This window comes from Vanessa tameamea, chromosome 14, assembly GCF_037043105.1.
Source record: "Vanessa tameamea isolate UH-Manoa-2023 chromosome 14, ilVanTame1 primary haplotype, whole genome shotgun sequence".
NCBI lineage: Eukaryota > Metazoa > Arthropoda > Insecta > Lepidoptera > Nymphalidae > Vanessa > Vanessa tameamea.
In genome coordinates this window covers 586859-611611 of record NC_087322.1, presented here as the reverse complement: position 1 = coordinate 611611, position 24753 = coordinate 586859, and the positions used below count along the sequence as shown (strand labels likewise).

At 33.6% G+C, this 24753-nt stretch overlaps 1 protein-coding gene across 1 annotated transcript; it reads right to left on the bottom strand.

The window, feature by feature from the left end:
* Positions 1 to 18858: 18858 nt before the first annotated feature.
* LOC113398585 (uncharacterized) lies at positions 18859 to 23366 on the bottom strand. Its single transcript, XM_026637386.2, has 6 exons — positions 22913 to 23366; positions 22483 to 22792; positions 21145 to 21241; positions 20483 to 20593; positions 19004 to 19177; positions 18859 to 18912 (listed from the first exon to the last, which is right to left on the bottom strand). The coding sequence occupies exons 1-6, from the start codon at positions 23364 to 23366 to the stop codon at positions 18859 to 18861; spliced, it is 1200 nt and encodes a 399-aa protein (XP_026493171.1).
* Between the last annotated feature and the right edge of the window lie 1387 nt (positions 23367 to 24753).

Here is a 24753-nt window from a genome sequence, read left to right as displayed (position 1 = left end):
TGATTATTTATAATTATATAAACAGAACCTTTTTCGTTTTTCGACCTTTCTTTTAGCTTTATTACCTTATCAAAATCCGTGGCTTAGAAGATGAAATCGAAGACACGGACAGAATCCAAAGCGACATTGATTTATACAATTTATAGATTGTTATGTTAAACGACTGCCACGAATTACAATCTTTTAACAAAAAAAATTTAGTAACGGGAAATAATGTTAGAGCTAAATATATTTTATGCGTGTGAGTGTGTGTATAATTATATTTTTAACCATTTAGCTGATTATAATAGTATTTTACAGTCGTGGGAATTCATTAAACATATATTTAGTTTTTCTTTATATATTTTTAAATAAACGACGAGAACTACTACTAAACTACAAGTAAGTTAGCAAAAACACATTCGCGTGATAGGAAAATACAAGTCAGTGGTCCTTGTCAGCGTGGCGTATCAAACAGCCGCCCACTTCGAGCCACTAATACCGAGCCCGGACGTGAGCGCGGGTATTACGTGTGTCCGCGGAAATAGCTCTCTACAACCTACTGCCAACTTATTGTTACGTACGTACTTTACTTGAATTGTGTTACGTGTTTTAATTTTATGACACTACGTTCGTATTTTATACAGTCGTTAGTACAATAAAATGGAGTTAAAGTTTAAAAAAAGGGCGTCGTGGAATGACCCAGTTGGAACGAAGGTGCTTTTGCATTTTATTAGGTATCAATAAAATAACAGACAATGAAAGAAATCAATATCAATAAAATTGTTTTTAAAAAAAAATGTGTTAAATACAAAAAACTAAGTTTAAATAGTATTCAATAAAAGTGTATATAATAGGTAGATATAGAGAGAATGGAAGGGGAAGGGAGAGGTCGCCTGGGGGCGCATAACGGTTTTCCTTGCGTGACGTTTTCTGACAGTTCACTGTACTGTAAGCCGCGTGAAAGAACTTCGTTCCAAAAATAATAGTGTGCAAATGTGCCATCGCTCTGGTCTGAAGCTTATTCCGCTGCACAAACATGTGGCAGAATTTCAAGCGGCACGTGCCGTTTTCCTCATGTTGTTTACCTTCCGCCGAACTCGAGATGAATTAAAAACACAAATTAAGAACACGAACATTCAATGTGCTCGTGTGTGAATTCGCAATTTTGAGTCGAATTTAACTTGTTTTGGTCACTAGATAGTATACAACAAAGTCTCCACCCGCTATCCGTCTGTCCCTGCGTATGCTTAGATTTTTAAAACTACGCAACAGATTTTGATGCAGTTTTTTTTAATAGATAGAGTGATTCAAGAGGAAGGTTTATATGTATAATAGATGCATAATATAGTAGAGAAACAGTGATAATTTTAGAGGTTTCTAATGTGAAGTCGTAAACAAACCCTTTTTGTTCCGCTTTCATTAGCCTGGCTGTACCCTACGACATAGATCAAAACTTTGTAATACGGTATCGCAGACCTTAAAAAGGTCTACAAAAAAATCCGTGGTAAAACTTAAATGAAGGGTTATAGCGGTTTGTATTGTCTAATGCAAAAAAGCTGTAAAAATTCTATATAAGGACATTCTGTTGTATATTTAGTATCAGCACTGCACCCTTGCGAAGCCGGGGCGGGTCGTTAGTCTATACTAATATTATAAAGAGGAAAACTTTGTTTGTTTGTTTGTAATGAATAGGCTCAACGATTACTGGACCGATTTAAAAAATCTTTAATCCATTCGAAAGGTACATTATCCACGTGTAACATAGGCTTTATTTTGGAAAAAATAGGGTTCCGTTAGGATATTTGGGTTTTTCGGACACAAGGTATAAAAAATCAACCAGAATTTTCATCATTAACAACTTTAACATCCATCCACATAAAGACAATCTATGCAGCCTGCGGATAATGACTGCGTCGTCGATGTTAGTGTCGGTGTCTGTGAATTGACCTGGGAATCATTTTGCTGACCGTGTCTTTACTGGGTAGGTTTTTGCAGCGGTAACCGACATCCACGCGGGCGGAGCCGCGGGCGACCGCTATTAAACATATAAAAATATAATAAGCTTTGAATTTTCAAACAAATATTCAATGTACACCTACAGATTCGGTCGATTTACTCCTTACTTATATGTATCGAAAAAAATTGTCGGTAAATAAGTTTACAAAATCAAAAATCAACTCATAATATAACTATTTACATCACATCCATGATCTGTATAGTCTTATAAAGTTTTCATAATTTTCGCAAAGTTTAAAAAATTCATCTTCTTACTTAGTTTTTTATTTATTTACATTTTTTTTTTTTTTTTTTTATTTTGTATCTTTATGGGGTATTTTGATTTCCTTTTGAGATAAGCAATCCCGTCAGAAATCCGAGATCTACGAGGACGAAGCCGCGGGCACAAGCTAGTAAAATATAAATTGAGTAAGACACGTTAACGTTAAATATTACATAAATAATAATGAGTAATGTGCCGATTTTAAATTGTAGACGTGCCTCCTTTCTTTATAAGTCGAGTTCAAAAAGAAGGATCTTATAATTTCGGTTGTATTTTTGACCTCATGACTCCTTCGTTTATGAATCGTTTATAATTTGGAAAATTCTCGTTTTCTTACCAGGGTCTTCCCGTTTGATCCCGTTTAAATATGAAGTCAGTTATTTTCTTAGTACATCGAGGCAAATAAATATCAGTTTATGGGATTAGGCAAAAGCCTCGAAATGGAAATTCACACATATAGTATTCATACTCGTAACAAACTAAATTTTATAAGCTCAATTTTAGACTCAATTAGCCTTACTGATATTTTCGTTACTAAGTTGGCAAATAATATTATCAAGGTCATTCGTCGAGTCCATTATATTCGCTATCACTCACAAAATATGTAAGCACTTAACGCTTACAAATTACCTCCCAATATGTCATTTATCATCATCAGTCAACCTGAATTTTATGAAATAGCGTGTTCGAGTACCTTTCGATTATAAACATACAACACGAGCCCAGTTTTCCATTCGCTCAATAATTATAACACAAATCAAAAGATAATCAACTCAATAATATGATAAAGATACGACTATCGAGTTTTAAACTAATTTTAAATCCCCGTTATCCAATAGATTTAATATTGGACGATAGTAAATAGTGATTATTTATTTTCTGTCTAGCCGTTGATAATGAAATTGCAATTGTACTCTGAAATAAAATGACTTAGTTCGTCTACAGCGTTGAAAACACCCGCCCCGGGCTTTTTGTGGGTAAATGAGATGTAAAATACGGAATCTTGCTATTTCAAGAGAAGCTCTTAGTTTGCGAACGCAAACAAATAAATCTTCGAAACGTTAACCTCATTTATCTATGAACTACATAAATTCTCTTCTTTATTGTCTTTCCATTGTCGATCGAGTCCAATAGACTTTAATTGAAGCATTGACTAAAGATTTCTTTACCACCTAACGTTGAATGGACTTGCTATGACTTTGAAATGTACTGTATACTTTTGATAAGACGTTATTTTTAATAATTGCTAGAGATGGGCCGAATAATAAGTTATATGATATGCTAAAACGAATATTTTTTTTTAAATATAAGAATTAATTGAACTATTACCTTAACTTTATACAAATAAAAATAATAACTGTACAAATCATGGCCGCGTGGAATGGTGGCAAGAATGCTCGCCGCATTTTCCCGTTGAATCGCAATTTCGATCCTCTGAACAAAAAATGGACCAGCCCTGCTGTCACAAGTAGACGCAATAATCTTATAAAAAACATTGCCATCGTATTTCAGCACACTTGGTTGAAATGTATCACTCAATTTTATTTAATAATCTCTACTAAAATTATATATTCGGAAGTTACTCTGTCTGCCTATTTGTCCGTCTGTTGCTCTTTCACGGCCAAGCAAATGAACCGAATTTGATGAAATTTGACACCTGATGACAAACCCTAAAGCGTGAGGGAAGCTGTGGGCGACGACTAGTTATTAATAATCGTATATCTACCGTTTGTTGCTTCTAAGCTATATTTTTTGTTAGTTATTTAATATTTTTCAATAAAATAATAAATAATGGAGATTCATCATGTGCTCGGCGGTGATGGGAAACACCAATCCTCATCTGAGCAGCTTGCTGGAGTAAGTTACAAACCTATTTAACGGAGAGGAGGCCCGAGCCCAACAGTGGGATATTTAGAGACTGTTACGTTACTTTACTTTTACTTTGCGTCCTTTTTTGAATGTATATCTGTATAGCTATGTCTCATCAAAATAAATTTCAATATAAAAAATATAAATAAATACCGACCTTAAACATTTTCCTTGCGTAGGTTCAAACTAATAATTTTTAGAACAATATTTTAGTATTATATTGAAGAAAGTATATAACAGGTCAATAGATAAATTAATTTTCATTTTTATGATAATATATTGGGAGTCTACACTCAAACAAAGGCACACTTAATTAAATATATCATACGTATATGTGCGTTGTTTACAATCTGTGTTGGTACAAAAAACGAAAAATCATCTTTTTGATTTTTAAATAGTTGTTTTTTATCTTTATTATTTATTTTTCATCAACAAGTCCAACAAGTCCACTTGGTAGTAGGGCTTTGTGCAAACCCGTCTGGTAGTTACCACCCATTCATGAGATATTCTGTCGCCAAGAAGCAATACTTGGTATTGTTCTGTTCTGATTTGAAGGGTGAGTGAGCCAGTGTAACTACAGGCACAGAAGACATAACATCTTAGTTCCCAAGGTTGGTGGCGCATTCGCGATGTAAGGGATGGTTAATATTTCTAACAGCGCCAATGTCTATGGACGGTGGTGACCACTTAAAATCAGGTGGCCCATTTGCCGGTCCGCCTACCTATTTCATAAATAAAATATATAATCGGTTAGAAGACGTAGGAAAAAATCATGTCAACCAATAGAGATGTGTAATACGAAAATAAAAAACGATTAATGTAGCCTTATTCGACCTGTAAGCCTTATGTTACCCGCTCATCATGTGTATAAAATTATATGTTGAATGAAAATACTTCTTTTATGTATATAATTTGAAGTATTTGTATTGAGGAAGAGTAAAAAAAGACTTTCTTGACAGAAAAACTCAATAATTTAAATTGATTTGACACAGAGCTTGTATCCAAGATCTTAACATTTGCATAAGCAAGCTAGCCACTAGACCGAGGCAGTCGACGAAAAATAAGGTACCTGAGGAACGAGAGAGGTCAAGGAGTGACAGACTAAACTCTAGCAGGACAAAGTCGCACTCGTAAGCTAGTATTTGTCTTGAATATATTTTGGCTGAATTGAAATGTTTCTACCGTTCAATTGTAATATGCTTGAGCGCTAATTTCAGTATTAACCAGTTCAATTTAAGTTGTAATTTGCGTGACAGATTATCCGTTTGTTGAAAAAGGTTTTACTTTATAAATACAAACTGAACACTAAAACCTCACGATGCGGAGTAACTATATTATATAAAATCTATAATTTGCTTTGTGCAAGTCCGTCTGGGTAGGTACCATCCACTCATCATATATTCTACAGCCAAACAGCAGTACTCGGTTTGAAGGGTGAGTGAGCCAGTGTAACTAGAGGCACAAGAGACATAACATCTAAGCTCTGAAAGTTATCGGTACATTGGCTATGTAGTATATATGTATGGTTAATATTTCTAACAGCGCCATTTTGTATGGCCGATGGTAACCACGTACCACTAAGTGGCTCATTTGTTTGTCCGCCAAAATATATCATTAAAAAAACAATAATATAGGAAATTATTAGAAACGAACACATGTTATTGAAAATGAACGGCGATGGAACCGCGCGGAACAGATAGTTATTTATAATTTTGATTCGACGAGAAAATTTTCTTAGTTTTAAAAACGCTGATATTACATTGTCGTAAGCGATTTTTAACGTTTATCAGAGTAAGAGGCAAACCGCGACGTAGGGGAAACAGTTCCCCTCAGGAAACATAAGGGGAGATCAAATATGCTCTAATGAAGTGGCGCGTCTAGACAAAAACATACCTTGCAGTGTGATAAGTATATAACTATTTTAATTAATGATGTCTGACTTATGAATTTTTTAATTCAAAGATTTTTTTTACGTTATGTTTATTTTTCGAACTTTAGATCGTTATGAAGATTTTATAAAAGATAATGAAGCTTCTATTCATGGCTTATTCGACTATATTTATACGTCCTCTTTATGGTTCTGAGAACGTCCACAGAAGTCTATATTGACTTCACGCAGACAGACATCGTAGATGGACTTGAGCTTCAAGATTCATCTCTTTTTTTGACTTCCACAGACTTTTTTTGGTAAAGGGGGAAAACGAGCAGGAGGCTTACCTGATGGAGAGGATTACCACAATCCATGGATATCTGCAACAGGTGAAATTCAGCAGCCGGAGTTATTACAAACAATTCCTCGGAATATTCCCCGTGAAAAATTCGTTAGAAGATGCTCATCGTTTTCCTTTTTCCCTGGGGATGCCAGTACATCTGCATTTATGTAGGTTATACATACAATTAAATATGTGAATGAGAATAATCTCTTCTTGCTTAATAAGTGTGACAAGTTATTTATTTGCAAAATATACCTTAGATATTTATGAGATACTTGGCTACGTTAGGAGTATTAAGCTCGCCAAATATTGTTACTTCGTGTAACTTTTGTGTAACTTAAAGGCATAACGTCACAGGTTCATTCGTCGTAAATATTACTTTTAGCTAAAAAGATTAGACAGACCTAAATTGGTGTGACTTCTTTATGCAGATCGTTTTGATAAGAAAGAAGATAGGTATCCCATCCAGTTATTATTATTAGTAATTATTTTACACCGTCAAATATCAAATCAATGTATTAAGGTTTGGGGGCTGACTCAATCAGAACAGACACAGGAACCTTAGATCTCATAATGGGTAGCTCATTTATTTATTTATTCATAGATACACCAACAAAATACAATCAGAACATACTTAAAAATTAAAGAATTACACAATTTTTAGCTAAGTAGATTACATTCCGCACTTGTACATGTTACGCGTTGCTCATAATCAAATACAATCAAAATATAATCAATTGTAATAAATAAATAAACGAAGATCACATATTATTAATACTTAATAAATAAATTACCGAATTAATATTGAAATTCAATAGTGAAACAAATAACAATACATTCATCCATTTAAATTATTCGACTAAGATAATAAATAAAATTCAAACGATACAATTATCGAACTTTATCGAAATTTATAAATTCAGAAATAACTTTCAATTAAGGTAATTTAAAGTCAATCATTGAATCGTAGATATAATATGCCTTAAAAGTTTCTTGAATTTCGGGATATCGGAATTGAATATGTCCAATATGTTTTACTGTGTGTGTGTTTTAAAAGTAAATCGTTCATACAATTGGATTATAATATGATGTAATATTAATGTGAACACTGAGTACAAAACTATTCAAGAGTGGACGACGAGATCTAAAAGTTGATATCAATATACGATAAGAATATATTTAAGAGTTTCACACATGAGACTTTGTTTAAATGTAAGTAAGTTACAACAACTGATTTTGTCGTCACATAATTTTTAACTTAATTTGTAATCCCAATTTATGACATAATAAATAAATAAACCTTTCCTTGGACACGTTCGATGTTATCGCAGTGAGTGTTATAGACAGGACACCAAACAGTTGAGTTATACTCCAAGATGCTACAAATTAGTGACTTATAAAAACGAATGTTGTAAGGATTCTTGGAATGCTTAGTTACTCTCTAAATAAAACCGAGAAGACGTGTTCTTTTATTAATTATGTTATAATTTAAGAACTAGGACGAAATATATACGACGTACAGTGCTAGATCAAGTGGTCAATTTGCTCGTCTGCCTCCTTGAAATAAGTAATCTTTAATCCGTTCATGTACACCGCTATTACGATAAGTTATTTAACAAAAACAAACACCTAATACAGAAAGTTCGATTTTATCTCCTAGTTTCTGTTTCCAGTTTTGTCTTTCTCAGATAGTTATGCAAGTGAAAGCTTTGTATGTTTTTCTAATTCAAAACTTCAACATGTACAGAAGCAGAGTTCTCTTAAAGACAGTCTTCCATTCATTATAATCATCAAAGAGCGCAATGTTAAGATTTATATATTGTTAGAAGACTTCTAAGGAAATAATTATAATATTTTGAAATTTAGTTATATGTAGCTGTAACTATGACGATAAGTAACGTCGATGGCGTCCGGTGGAGTAGAATAGTCACCCTGTCTCAATGTGGAGGTGTCATAATAGGCCGCTTTTTGTTTATTCAAAATATGAATACACTATTTGTCACCAAAGGGCTAATTGTAAGACTGTCAAATGATTGTCTTAAGTGCCATAAAGGCAAGCGAACGCTGACGACCTAACTTAAGTATCTGGTATTAATCATTGCAGCTGGATAGATTAAGCCGATATTTGGCACCGCATCACTGAGGGTACGTATATCGGTATTGTCAGATTTATGTCTTGTCGAAATGAGCTCAATTCGCGCTATCTCGTGGTCTATAAAAATCGTAAAATTTGACCTATCATGCTGTGGACATTGTATGTTATTGTTAGGTTTTCAAAATTGTATTTATCTTATTTGGAATTCTAACATTCCAAAAAAACAAATATGAAAAAATATTTTTCTAAAATTCTTGGTATTTTGAGAAATTCAATACAAAGTAATAATAATAAGAGTCGAGACAAACCAGTTGATAGAAAACGTGTATTTTAACAGAAAATAGTAAGTTCAAATCCATCCAAGCATCGCTAAGCTGTCGTGCTCGTTGGCATTGCATTGCATAAACTGGAGAAGTGCAGAATATAAGCGTTATTTTTTGACTCAAGAGCGGGACAGCCTTCTGTTAATTTTTTTCAATAGAAATAGAAAATCATCGACGAAGAAATGTTAATCGCGACACTCTCTTGAAAATTGACTCACCCTTTTCTTTATCCGTTTGCTTTTCATTTTAATTCAATTTACTGGATGAAGGCGAAAAAGTAATCTTCAGGGTCGGGTCGGGACACGCTCCAGAGAGATTGGAAGTCATCGGCGCAGTATTGGGACGAACTCATACACTTTTATGACTCAGAAAGTTTTTATTCGCGGCACAAGAGATTCGCAATCCGCGCGAACCCTCGTGTATGTGAATGGTGTATATAAAACTCTAAACGCAAGAAAACTTATATAAGCAATACATGCTCGCCCGAATATATACAAACAGTTCGATCTTTACTTAGAGAGATTCACTGAAGAATATTGAAACATCTTTAGTATTTTCAACATTTCAACATTGTTTCTTGTACATAGAAAACTTTTAAATAAGACGTTTAGTTATTCGTTTGACTTTAAACTTTTACATTACTACGAAGAATATTAATATACAATAGATTTTTGGTACATGATTTTGACAAGAAATTCTGTAAGAAAATGGCACTGATTTTAATAAAAAAAATATGTATATTTTTGAAGTCAGGTAATATTCTTTTCTATTTTCACCGAAGGCGTAGAAGCGAGTATGGTCTAAGTAAATTGTTTTACACGTAACATAAGCAAAGTGCAGTTTTATTATAGTGATTCAAGTTAGCTTATTAGTAAAGTTTATTTTTTTAAGTGCACGCTGCTCTTAGAAGAGTTAAAGCATTAAACTGTATTGCAATTTGTAATTTGGAACCGTATAAGTTTCTTTTTTATAAATAATATATGAAATATATTGGCGGACTAGTAAATGGAACAGGTGATAAGGTAAGACCAGGTGAGTGGTCACGACTGATATAGTACATTGGCAGTGTAAAAATTATTAACCATTCTTTGTGAAAAGAGACGAGCACCGCCCATTTACACCTGCACGTCAGGGGGCTTCAGGTTTGTTGAGAATCAATAAGTGATGCCTTCTTAAATTGAATTAAGATTTTATCTTTGACTTTGTGTATCAAATAATTCAACCTCAAGTGACTTTGAAGTTTGCGAACGTTTAGTAAGTGTGCGCTAATATTAGCTTTAATATTATATTATAATCGACCATTCACTAAAAGGTTTAAAATAAATATTGATAAACACTATTTATATCTAAGTTTCATATTTAACATAACATAACATAACATAATCAGCCTGTAAATTTCCCACTGCTGGGCTAAGGCCTCCTCTCCCGTTGAGGAGAAGGTATGGAGCATATTCCACCACGCTGCTCCAATGCGGGTTGGTGGAATACACATGTGGCAGAATTTCGTTGAAATTAGACACATGCAGGTTACCTCACGACGTTTTCCTTCACCGCCAAGCACGAGATGAATTATAAACAAATTAAGCACATGTAAATTCAGTGGTGCCTGCCTGGGTTTGAACCCGAAATCATCGGTTAAGATGCACGCGTTCTAACCACTGGGCCATCTCGGCTTCATATTTATATTAACCAAATATTATGAAATTCATCAAGAATGCAACTGACAGATACAAACTTGTTACTATGACTAACCAAGATGGATGCCCTTTTCTTTTAGTACGTCTCAACGGTGACGTCACTTTCTTGACCACGTCATTCAGTTTTCGTTCCACAACAGTATAATAAAGAAACTACTGAACTGATCCTTATAAAATAGACGTCATTAACAATAAATGTACCGCTTTAATGCGTAAGTTTGACGTTTCAAACGTCTCCTATTTTTGAAGTCGGTTAAAAACTTCCACAGGCATTGCGTCACCATGTACCTTAATGTTTGTATAATCATAAACACATACAAATTTTAAATTTTAAACTATTTTATACCGAAACGAATATTACCTATCCTGATATTTCGAAATCCCTTATAATTGAACGTTTTATATTAAATATACTCGAGGAAGAGATAGATACTTTAGTATATTCTATTATATAATTCCTTACTTAAAGTTTTAATACAAACTATTTCCCAACTCCCGCGCAATCTTTTATGCGACCGTGCCAGTTTCTAAAGCTAAGCAAATACAACCGCTGCAGGCTTTCAATGCAACTCAACACAATTATATTGCAATTTTAAATTTAAAACTTAAAATGCACGACTTAACTGTTTTATTCCCATTCACATTTCTCTATTTTATTCGCAAACGAAGTACGTATTCTATTCGCGTAGCGATGTAATTATCACATTCATATAAACTACGTTTAAATTACTCTTAACCTAAAACTGGGATAGCAGCATCGCATCGCTTGCCGCAACGCACTTAATCTAACGCCCACAAACACTAAACGATGCGGCTAATTAAGGCTGTGCAGAATCACTGCACCTTCACGTTTTATTTAATAATCGTATAAATACTTTACTTGGTGGTAGGCCTTTGTGCAAGCCCGTCTGGGTAGGTACCACCCACTCATCAGATATTCTACCGCCAAACGGCAGTACTCAGTATTGTTGTGTTCCGGTTTGAAGGGTGAGTGAGCCAGTGTAACTATAGGGATAAGGGACGTAGCATCTTGGTTCCCAAGATTGGTGGCGCATTGGTGATGTAAGGAATGGTTAATATTTCTTACAACGCCATTGTCTATGGGCGGTGGTAATTACTTACCATCAGATGGCCCATTTGCTGGTCCGCCTACCGATACCATAAATATACATATATTTATATATATATTTATATTTTTTCACATTTCTTTTGTTACGTATAATTTAGGAATTTAATTTCAGAAATTTTAGGGCAGGCTTAGTTTTTGTACCATATGCTTAAGTTACGTTAAGTAGTCACTTTCGATAGTACTGTAAGAAATTTAAGCCATTTAATACACCATCGATGCTTGTAATTACAAGTTAAGTCCATTCGTAATACCTACTAAGTATATGTATTAGATTGAAAGCCTTTAAGACATGTTTGAATAGGCATCGTCATGATTTCATTGCTGCTTTCCGTCGCGCACGATGTTCGTCACTACCACGAGCTCAACTCGAATGAAAATGATCTGTAACTATGACTTTATCTATCTTTTATATAAAGACCTCATTTGGAAAGTTAAATACGTTAAAAGTGAAACGTTATATTCGAAACGAACGGAGAACATAATTTAAAAGTAAAATAGTACACAAAAAATACTCGTGAGAGAAACTAACTGTTTTTTCTATACTTTGTTAAACTTACGTCAGGCTCTCTGTAAAAGGTTACCGTTTTTGCTTTCAAGATAAAACCTCTCTAAAGGAAAAGTTTCAGGTGAAATGGTGCCACAAAAATTTGTTCAAACCACATCTCACTTCCAACTTATTCGAGAGATTCGGTTTCTTTTGGAATCTACATATCTCCTACTTTCTCTTACGTCTTTTACCATTGAGAGGAAGTTTTATTTGATATATCATGTCGAAAAATTATCAGATATGAATACTACGAATATATATGACGATAGGATTATATACAGACGGACTGTCGACTTGACTGATAGTCCGCTTAAGTTTTTAGGGAATAGACAGAATAGTATACAATTTGAATGAGACCGTCATTTCGTTTTGTACAGGTGGATTGAGCTGCTAAATTTGTGTATAAAATGAATTAATTATTTATTATCATATCGAGACAAATATGTCGCGTTGAAAACGCAAACCGTAGTGAATGTATTTCGTATAACTAAACCGATGTAAGAACATAAAATAGTGCTTTGCTTTTATGTAAAGTGTAACTTAAGCCGAGTAACATTATGCTGCCTGTTACTGTGGAACTGTGTCATTGTAAATAATGAGTAAATGATATATGTATTACTACGTATGTATCTCTTATAAATAATTGGTTGTAGTAGTTTTTCTATGTTATTTTAAGATAATGTGTAACAAAATACAATTTACTTACCTAGTAACGTCACCAATGATATAATTTCGACGCGTCGGTTTCCTGGAGATAGGCTCTAGAAAAATGTCGAGTATACAGTACTTAATGTTAATTCAACAGTGTAGCATGTCGATTCAAAAGTGCTTTTATGAGACTACTTGAATAAAGAATAAAGTAAACTAGATCTGCGTTGTCTCAGTCGTTAAAAAACTCGAATCTTAACATGAGATTGTTGATTCAAATAGATACGCAGCACTGATTTTCATGAGCTTCATTTGTGTTAAGAAATAATACCACATGTTTATCCACCACACGTGTTGCAACAAGGTGGACTCAAATCAAATGACATTAACTTATTGATTGTCAAATTAAAAACTACATCCAGTCCCGTAATAAACCCCTGACCTGAGAAAAATCGATGAATGAAACTCAGCAGTTCTTTTGTTTTTGGTTTGTCAATTTGTGAATGTTTACATAATATAATCAACCATGAACTCACTGATTGTATAATTACCTTTTGTTAAGGAGCGTTCCTTTACATTTTTTTTATTAATTCGGCAACATTATCATTTTTAATGCTTTCTGGGATCCGATTGTAAAACCGTATGAAAACATTGCCCAACAAAAGAGTTATTGACTGCGGTCGACTAACAGGAGTAATTACTGACAGATCAGAGCAATGTTTTTAATTATTATTTGTACCCATTGATAGTACTTGACTTTTGATAGACATTTTCTTCAAGTCAATTCAAGGAAGTAAAACTACAGATGTAAGTCTCATAAATATCCTTGACAAAACAAATAGTACGTATTTATCCAATGTGTATTTATGATTTTCGAAGTTGCACGTTGCCTCACATATTGAACCCGCAAATGTACTTGGCGAACGTAATATTGGACCGGTGGAGCGTTCGTGTGCGGAGCACGTGGCGTCCATTGCTTCACCTATATGTCAACGAGCGGAACTTTAATCATAACTCTAAGTTCTCTATACACAACTCAGAACCGTATTTGCTGGAGCAATTACCGCAAGCTGCACCTAACCTGCCAGTTTCTACTTGAATTTAAGCGTTCGAGCGTTCGAGCTAACTAACAAAATGAAAATGAAAATGGAAATTTGGGATTTTTTTGTTACTAATTAGAAAAAGTGATAGGTCAATATCTCACTGCTGGGTAAAGGCCTCGACTTTTCTGTTACTTGGTGGTACGCTTTGTGTAAGCCCGTGTAGGTACCACCCACTCGTCAGATATTTTACCGCCCAGCAGCAATACTCAATACGGTTAATATTTCTAACAGCGCCAATGTCTACTTAGCAGAAGGCTCCTTTGTCCACCCGACTACATATATTATTGTTCACTGGATGTACATAGATCGCAGCTCGAACCCATCCTGCGCCTCTGTGTTCGCACGCGCTACGCGAGTCAGGCAACGACTTATAAAATAATATCACATACTTTTAAAATTATTTACATTAGAGATATAATTTGAAGATTATTAATAAGTTGTACAAGTGCTTAATGACATTACAATAAGGTAGATAATTGTAGAGGTAAAATAAGTTACAAGTTTTCGTGGAATCGTTAATCATAAGTTCGTGTTACATGTTTTAATAGACCCTCGTTCGTAGATTGCGAATTGTAGTAATGCGATGTTCAAGGACTTCTAAGTATACAGCATAATAGTTGAAATAATCATAATAAAAATAATACAGACATACATCATTATTAACATGAAGGCCTAAACTGTATACAAATAAATATAATGACTGTACAGATTAACATAGAATAGACGCGCAGAATGGTGGCAAGAATGCTAGCAGCATTTCATTTCAAAATATCATATTACAATAATGTACAAGTATTATGTTTACGGAGTGTCTCAAGAGTTTGACGATTTTAGTGTTTGACAAATACATTATACGCAAATATAACAAACTGGTTTTACTATGTATTTTATGTATTTATTCGAATAAAAAAATATCTTATTACAAATTCTATTGCGAGAACTTTTGAATTGTCATTTTACGAGATAATTTAAAATTAATTAAAGCTTCCATTTCGGAATGTCGATTCTACCGAGGAGAACCGGCAAGGAAATCAATAGATACTCTTTTCCGACAATCCGATGCAGATAATTAAATACAATATTCAAAACATGAACCCATAAATGTATATGAAACCTTAATCGAATATATTGTAAATACACAGGTTTATTACTGATTATTAAATGTCATATATTATATAATAATCTAAAAGGTGTAATATATAATAATAGATATCATATCATATGTTATAATCATATCTGGTATATGAAAGTTGTTAACGTACTTTTAATATTTGTTCTTTTTTATTTACAAAATATTTCCATATATTAAAAAACAACAATGATAAAATATCTGAATTAATACTGTTTAAAATTGGAAATTGTATCTCGCCGTATTTATAATATTCATATGTATATTTATATGTATATATTATGTTCTTCTTTTATTTAATCGTACGATTAATTTTTGTGTTGTGTAAAAATGAAGTATTAAATTAATAAAACGTTTATTCATCAAATAAAATAAAAAATATAATGTCCTATTTAATCAAAGAATAAGTTTTTTTTTTATATTTTAGGTGGCCAACGAGCAGGAGGCTCACCTGATGGAAAGTGACTACCACCGCCCATGAACATCTGCAACACCGGGGGGCTTGCAGATGCGTTGCCGGCCTTTGAGGAAGGAGTACGCTCTTTTCTTGAAGGTTCCCAATTCGAAATTGTATTGTGTGTTTTAAAAAAATCATAGCGTGTAATTTATTTATTGATAATAATTAATATTAATTTATACAATGCCTACTAAGTCGTTATAATCTGCAGTAACGCAGCGCGCGTATTCCATTTTCCTCTTCGCCAATGACTATTTAAACATCTCAGAATCCTTAAATAATTTAAACTTTAAAAGCCGAAACATTTTCATTGAAATCAAGACTTCATTAACGGAAGATTCGAAGAGCTTACCGAAATACTCATTATTTTTAATTTTATTTCGAAACAATTTACAATGAATGAAATAACAAAAGAAGAATATTTAAATATATTATGCTATAACATTTATAAACAAGTACTTAACCATCTTCCCACATTCAACGCGCCGCTAACTATGGGAACTATAATAAAAACTCCATTGTGCCTGTCATTAGAATGCTTGAAACTGAAACCCAGCATTACGAAGTATAACTATTTGATGATAGAATAATTGGACAGTTGTTACGACTGAGAACTACTTCTCACCCAGATCGAATTCGCAGAACTACGGGGGTAATACAGTACAAATAACATACAATACGTATTTGCAATTAGCGACCCCCCCCCCTTCGCGCGGGGTCAATTTATTTATAAAGAATATTATATGATATAAATATAATGTGTAGTATAGAACTTAGGTAAAATATTTCTTAATTAATTAAAATGAGTTAGTTTTCTAGACTAGTGGTAGCGGGGGTAGCTTTACTTAATATAGTTTGTTAAATGACGATTCAAAAGTGTCTGTAAAAGCCTACTTAAATAAAGTATATTTTGATTTTATTTGATACAAACAAACAAAAGTTTATTTTTTATAAAAATGAGTATGGATACAGTTTTGCGTTAATACATTTGCAGAATAAAATTTGATGGTGTAGGCATTTACAATTTGCCAATATAGAACATATTATATAAAATTAAGTCGATCTCCTCTCTAGTATATTTAAATGTTAGGGCAACATTCCTTCAATAAGAATATAATTTCGTATTCCCAGACCCTAACCCCTTTGGGTTCTGTATCTTATACGAAATGAAATCATTCTCTTCGCGTACATCATACCTCTTAGGTTAAAACATCATTTATTCATGAAGTAACCTATCGCTAACACGCAATGCGTATCATTGAAATATTCAGCATTTGCATGTGGTACAGAAATCCTTACCCGATAAGCTGTTGTGAGTTATCGGGATCGAAGATCTCATTCATATACTTAAGTCTGTGCGTGACCTGTGTTACATGTTTACGAGCTTAGATACTTTATTGATAAAAAAAGGTAATGTGTATCTTACGAAACCAATATGTACACGCATTTTTATAACATAAAAATATTTATTATGTATCAGACAGGTTCGTAAATGAATGTGCTTCAGATTATCAAATGGGCCATCTGATGATAAAGTGGTCTTTACCTATCGACATTTGCACACTTGTCACCCCCAACTTTGCACGGCAACACGACAGTAATAAGTTTTACTATAGGCTTAGAGGTTTGGCTTGATGAGCGGTTTGTACTGACCCAGGCGGGCTTGCACGAAGCCCTACTAAAATAACTATTTACTAGTTGTCCTTTTTTACTCCTCCTTACTAAAATTATTCCCCCTTTCGGTTGAAATTTCGAACTAGTGAGCGTCTAAGGGGAGAAGGGACTAACTGCTTAGTCGATGGTGACTATAGTTTCGGAGATCTCGTGATGAGTCAGTGGTGTTTTGCTCATTCATATATAGATTTCTAGTTGTCGTTTCCGTTTAAGGCATTCGTCGTTAGCTGTTAGGTATGAAAAGTCGAGTCCTTCCTCGGACTTCGAGCTTGCTTCGTACGTGATTCGACCGTAAAAGAGCACCGACAGACAGACAGACAGACTATTCCTTTCGCATTTATAATATTAGTAAAGATGTATCCTTAGAATTTACTAAAAATGTATGTGAGAGGCATCTTTGATTTCATTGATAATAATTATTTGATGCGGGTTGGAGCGCTAACGTCGCCGGTTTGTTGTTCACCAGCATTTAGTCTGTAAACGCAGGTTTCGCTAACTGGTTACAGATGATCATCTCTGACCAAGAGCAACTTGATTTGACATCTAAAAACAACTATGTTAAAAATTTGTTTATTAATTATATCATATTAATATATTTAACTTTAATTTACAGTATATAATTTTAAAATACATATTTTACTTAATCAAATGAAAAGACGATACGTTGAAATTATTTATATATTTTATTTTTTTATGATATCGGTACGTGGATGAGCAAATGGGCCACCTGATGGTATTATGACTCTCGCAACGATATGCGAGTACCTGTAATCTATCAATTTGTTATTAAATAAATTGAAATAATACTTTCTCAGTGATTTGATATAAATGTAAATAACTAGTTGCCGCGCGCGGTTTCGTTCACTTTTTACGGGTTGGTCGTCAGGCGTTAGCATAAAAAAATAGCCTACGTCCTTGGAATTCAATGTTGTTTTATACCAAATTTTATCAAATTCGATTCAGTAGTTTGTCTGTGAAAGAGCAACTGACAGACAGAGTTATTTTCGCGTTAATAGTATTAGTTTAGATATAGATTATATTGGCCTGAATAAGGGTCCATTGAAAAACACTCGACGTATTTTTAAGTAGGTGTGTAGGCGTCTGTAAAAGTCAGCTAAAGCATTTGAGAAGGCCAGTTGGCACTAGGGAGTTTTTATCGATATTTATCCAATTAAGAGAGGCGAACACGGATCGACTAGAACTCGGTGAATCTGTTTGCCAGCACATTGTATTTTAAGAGTAAGTTAATTCCACTAAACTGATGTTCTACACGAGAGAGCACTGTTTAAAGTCATTATATATTCATAATCATCTTATTTAAAAATAATATAATTCTTATCAAAATACATTTCTATGAACATGATTGAACCTTACTTATTTACGACTTTCGAAAAAATGAAACATTGTCGAAAGACGAATAAGAAAGAAATGTAACTTAAATTAAAGATTGTTCTAAATAAGTAGAAAATTGACATATTGTTAAAAAAATACCATTTTATATGATATAAAGCTTATTGCGAAAATACATAGATCTTAACACGAGTAAAAGTAGGAGTAGTTTCTAAGGATTTTTTTATATTTTAACAAATAAATAGTCAGGGTAATCTATTAATTAAAATGAGTTTATTCGTGTTAGCTTAGTTACTCCATTACCGGATTGAAAATCCTTTACCTGCAGCGTGCAATAAGGTTGTACATTTTTAATTTGAATTATTTATTGATTTTGTGCATAAAACAAAGCAAATACTGAGTAAGTTCCTCTGATGACCTGGAAAAGTAAAATAAATTATTATATAACTTAAGTAAATATAAAAAAATGGGCAATTTCACGAGACGAAAAGTTTATAACAATGTCTTACCAAGAGAAATGTCCCATATGTTAGCTCTAGCATTTTGAAAGCCTTCATGACCTGTGGTCGCTGAGCTTGTGCGGACGCTAGGAGCACGAGTATTCCGAGGTTGCGTTGCTGCGGGAACTGCGACGGACACAAGTGCCAGCCGCAATAGAAGATGGAAGATGACAGCAAAGACGCCTTTTGACAATTTACAAGTGCCGTGTAATAGGATATTTGACTGGTTTTTAAAATGCATTTTATATTATTTAATAGAGGTTAAGGAACCCAATAAAAGTTGTGTTTTTTAATTCTAGTACACATTTGCTGAAAAATATCAAATTGAAAATTCCATATTTAAATAGCGAGCGAAAACGCTACTTTGACGATATGGCGCTGCAAAGGGTTCGGTGACGTCACTTGCTTGTATTGTAATCTGTGGCACATATAAGCCACTTTCCAGTAGGCAAACGAGGTTAATAAGCAAGTGACGTCATCATAAGCCCGACCAATCAGGAGCGTTTTGTGTCACGTGACAATCATTTAAAAATATGCATTTTTATTTATGGAATTTTGAATAAATAAATTATTATTTTCAACTTTCGTTGATAAATAACCATTTTTAAACTCATAATATATATTGATTACATTAATTGACACTTTATTTTTCGCATTGTCAAATAGCCGTTATATTATTATTGTACGCGCTTGAGTTCTATTACTTCGGCGTAATTAAAAATAGTTTTTGATTCCATGTAAATAATTAATTACAATAAAATAATCATTATTGATGAATAATGATTGTAATTTCTTCTTTATTCGCCACTTATAATACAATTCACAAATTTAAATATTCACATTTAAAATCTATGCTCATATTACAAATGGGAAAGTATCTCTCTGATGCTTCTTCACGCTTGAACCGATTTAGAGTTAAATTTGGTATGAATTTAGTTTGATTCCCAGGCTACTTTTTCTATTTCACCCAATTTTACCCCCGAGGCGGTAAAATGAGGGTCGACGGTTGCATTGTACAGGTAAAGTTTGATAAATTTCACGCGTGTAAAGCTGCGGATTCAGCTAGTAATAAAATAAACATAAATAAGGGTTCGTTGTCTATTTCGATTGATTTGGCGGTTAATCGGCAGTTTAGCGAGCAAATTCATAATGTATATTTGAAAACGACTTCAAAAATAAAATAATACATATGGTAATACTTCAAAAATTTGTAAAAAGTAAGCAAAATGCGTGTCGGTATAAAGACGTGATAGATTTTATCAGAGGACAGTAGGTTTCTTCAGAATAGTTACCGCAGAACTCGAAATTAATCATAAAGATTTGCACACAGGAATGAATTAAATGCTGCTCGCCTGAGTTGGACCACGCCGTCTAAGGTCAAGATTCACATGTTCTAGTCACCAAGTAATTTGGCACAAATAAATATATTAAATCAATCATATTTACACAGAAAACGTATAATAAAAAAATGTTATCGAACAGGTGTACCTGATAAGTAATTTCTCCTGCATTACAAAGAAAAAGTCCCAATAAGAAAAATAGGGCGACGACGAAAAAACATATCTTCATTCCCGCGACAAATGTTAGCTGATCTGAAAGCTGAAAAAGAAATAATTGAATTCTTCAACTTTATGCGTCTCTCTACAATTCGGTTTCTAAGAATATTCTGAGACACTAACTACACCAGTTTCTTTTTATTTCATTTTATTTGTCATTCGCTAAGGCTGTTTCTAAAAAATGTTAATTCCTTTTCTTACGGTTTCTGTCTCGGGTTTGAAGCATTCAAATTTTTTAAATAACATTACCTATTATCTCCATTCAAACATTCTCGATGTTTCGGCCGGTAAGGATAGTATTACTAATATTAAAAGTAAGAAAGTGCCCGAACGACGGGACAAAAGAAATACTTGTGTAGGTATTAATGTTCGAATAATCCAAATCGGTCAAGTCGTATTCGATTAATAGATGAGCATATTTTTTATGATTTAAGAGGCGGGTGAGCAAATGGGTCACCTGATGTTAAGCGGACCCATTTATAAAATAAGAAAAATACGCGTCAAACTTATAACCTCCTTTTTGATGTCGTTTAAAAGTCTAACAAGACCACGGTCATGAGCTACCAGGATAAATTATTTTATAAAATATCTTACAGCTATCTGCAGAAGCAGTGAGACAGCAGATCCTGAACTCTGACACAGTTGCAAAGCCATAACTGTGCCAAATGCCTTGTCGATTTCCTTTGAGAGTCTAAAATTTCAACCAAAAGAAATAAAACATTTTAATAATACGAAGTCGTTTTTAGTTGTGTTAAATCTATTCATTTTCTTTTTTATGTAATAGCTAGACGGATGGTCAACTGAACCACCTGATGGTAAGAGGTGACAATCGCCTTTTGACATTAGCGCTGTAAGAGATATTAACCAATCCTTGCAGCACATGCGCCACCAACCTTGGGAACTGAGTTGTTATATTCCTTGTGCGTGCAGTTACGTTGGCTCTTTCATCCTTCAAACCGTGATATCAGATGAGTGTGTGGTATCTACCCAGACGGGCATGCACTAAGACCTACCGTCAAGTATCTTCATCTAGATATATGTACGGACACGATTATTATATCTCAATATGAAAACTACAAAACCAATGTATATAAAACTAACCGAAGATGCAGTACGTTTCGAAGATGTTTTTAGTATATAAATGATATTAAATTACACATCAGTTGTCAAATGATGTCATAAGTAACACAATTAGCATTGTCCAGAGTTTGTCAGTCTTTCTACGCAATTAAGAATTAATCGTAAAACAGCGAAACCTCTAGGGATTGTCATGTAACGCAACAATTAATGTGACGTTACTGAGTAACTTTATTAAGAAGATGGCATTGTTGCGTAATCTGATTAAATAGTCGTATTAGGATAATTAGGTCAATACATCAAGCGGCTAAGTGACGCAATATGTTATATGACTCGCGTCTCCGCGCGGCTTCTCACGTTAAACGTTACGGTTCCGCACCCACGGGTCGTAGTCGGTCGTAGTGTTATGGTATATATTTTATAAAAATTACTCGGTGGTACGATTTCGTTCGGAGTGAGTACCACCCGCTTATCGTATGTTACCTTACAGACGAGCTACAACATTTAGTATTATTGTGTTCACCGGCACAAAGTAAGTGGTGCATTGGCGATGTAAGGAATGTTTCAAAATTCTTACGGCGCTAATGTGGTGACCACTTACCATCAGGTGCCCCATATATCCCTTCAGCTATGTTATAAAAATAGTTTCTGCATAAATACTCTAGCTAACGCAATATATTTTTTCATATCTGACTGGGACATTCTTTAGCGCGTTCAAACAAACAAACGATTGGTGATTTTTTTTTTAAATTGGATTAGTTTCTGAGATTACCTCCTACCTACAAGCGATCAATTTATACCTCTTTATAATATTAGTATAGATTAAATTGACGCATAGTATTTTATATTCATTACCTTAAAAGTTCTTTATGCATCTTTATGCCTTCGATAAGGCCTTTCGTCAATTTGTCTGCCGCAATCGTGGAATTTTCCTTTTTAAGCGCTTTTTCAAAACCATCGCTCAATTTTTCGAAATAATTCCTTAATGTTATGAATTTATACTTAAATATGATCAGAATAACTACCGTGAAGCCATCAACTGACATGATCATCGTTAACATCAAGATAAAAAGGACGATTGTCATAAAGACTCGGACGAACGTCGCTAACATCGAATTATCTTCAAAATGCGGATAATACGTCACAATCGTCACAAAATGAGATCCTGCAAAATGTGTTTTATTTAAATAATAAAGTAGAGCGTTATTATCTCATTCGCTTGTATTGGATTAGCTTTCTAAGTATTTTTAAGTGTTTTATATTAATGTAACTTCGTTCTAATTACCTTCAAAAACCTTCCTCAGTCCTTCAAATACAAAGCACGCAGCTGAACCATAAACTACTACGAAGTAAGCCGTAACGTTTATCTTTATAATTCTGTATTTTTCTTTCATAATAATTTCATCCTCGTGTACTTCGCAAACCTTTATAAGATCACTGATCAGCTTCTTCACCAATTCCTTATTCGATAATACTGAGAATATCTTAATCATTACAATTGTATGGCTGACTGCAAATGTAACCGAATCGCTTTTCTCGTCCTCGGGAAAGTCTCCAATTAAAGCGGCCATTATCTCTAACAATGTCATAAATCCGTAAATGGAAAATAAAATATATTTCAACATTTTATAAGAAATACTGTTATCGTCCCCTATTACGTCATCCTCGTACCAAAAATTTCCTGTGCCGATAAGAAATATCTTCTTACACAGGCCTTTCAAAATGCGATAATTCTTCATTTTATCAATTCTGAAATAATTCACTTGATTATTTTACTGTTAGTTTGTAACTAACATTCGTGTTCTTGGACAAACAGATAATAGCGTAGTAGACCAAGTTTTACTCAACGGTAATATAACCGTGTCAGTTTAACGAGGTGTGAAGCGTGTTCTGTTCTTAAAAATAATTACTTTTTGAGGATTTTATATTTTCAACGTTTTTTTAGTCGAAATTTTTGAGTTCCTAGATCACATGAGCTATTATGATCGTAATAAAGTACATGCGATCAAATATAATAAAGTGGTCGTGGTGAAGGAAAACATTTCTTGAGGAAACTTTGCATGTAGCGAATCTGCCATAATATTTAGAAAGTACGGTGTTTACATCGGCTAACTTCCCCACTAAGTTACTAACCTTCATCTAGGAGAGTTCTTCATTTGCTCAGCAGTGGGTTGTTTACGGGCTGTTGCTTCGTTTACTCTTTAAAGTTTCCAGTCAGTGAAATTCAACGTAATAACCGACAAAGTCCGACTTACTATTTGTTTTATCTCGAAGTATTTCCGAACAGATTCATTCTGTTAGTTATAAGGTACCTTAGAAGTAACAGAATGAATCTTGTACAAGTAAATTTAATTCCAACATTGTTAATCATTACATTCTATGAATAAATTTCGCCGGCCACGTCTCTGTGTTAGTTTTTTCGTGCTATAATAACTATGTGCTCAGAAACTATGACGATATTTGGAACGAACTGAACAGCTTGATTCAAGAAGAACGTTTAGGTATATAAGTTGAAAAAAAAATGCTTATGTTATTTTATAACGTGATGATATTAGTCGATTAAGAAAAATACAGAACCGAATAGAGATACAAAAAGTAAACTAAGACTACGATTTATTATGAGCAAAGGTTTTACACAAAGTTTGTGCTTTACAGACCTTGACGGTGCCACACTTGGGTTTACACGAGGTATCAGGTAGGAAAGGTCCGCAATAAAAGGGTTAATTCAGGATATACTACAGTATTTTATTAAAGGTACTTGAACATTTTCTTGACAAAGAAGTAAACAACCGAGTTGGTAACATTAATAGTAAGTATTGTAACACCAGATATATTCTAGGGCTTAAAAAATACCAAATTAAGAGATTGACTGGGACTGGTAGAGAGACTAGTCAAATATTTATATTTTTTTTTGAACGGAATGACTGACTGAGAATTCATATTAAAAATAAAATACCCTTTCTAGTAAACTTTGAAGAGGTTGTATAGACAAAGAATGCTTTGTCTTCTTCTTTCAAATATCTAACTACTGATGAATGAAAGAGAGCAATTGTCGAGACACTATTTCATCTGGTAGTTGCCGATTCTCTTTAATAAGCCATGAATATATTTTGATGTAATGTTCTG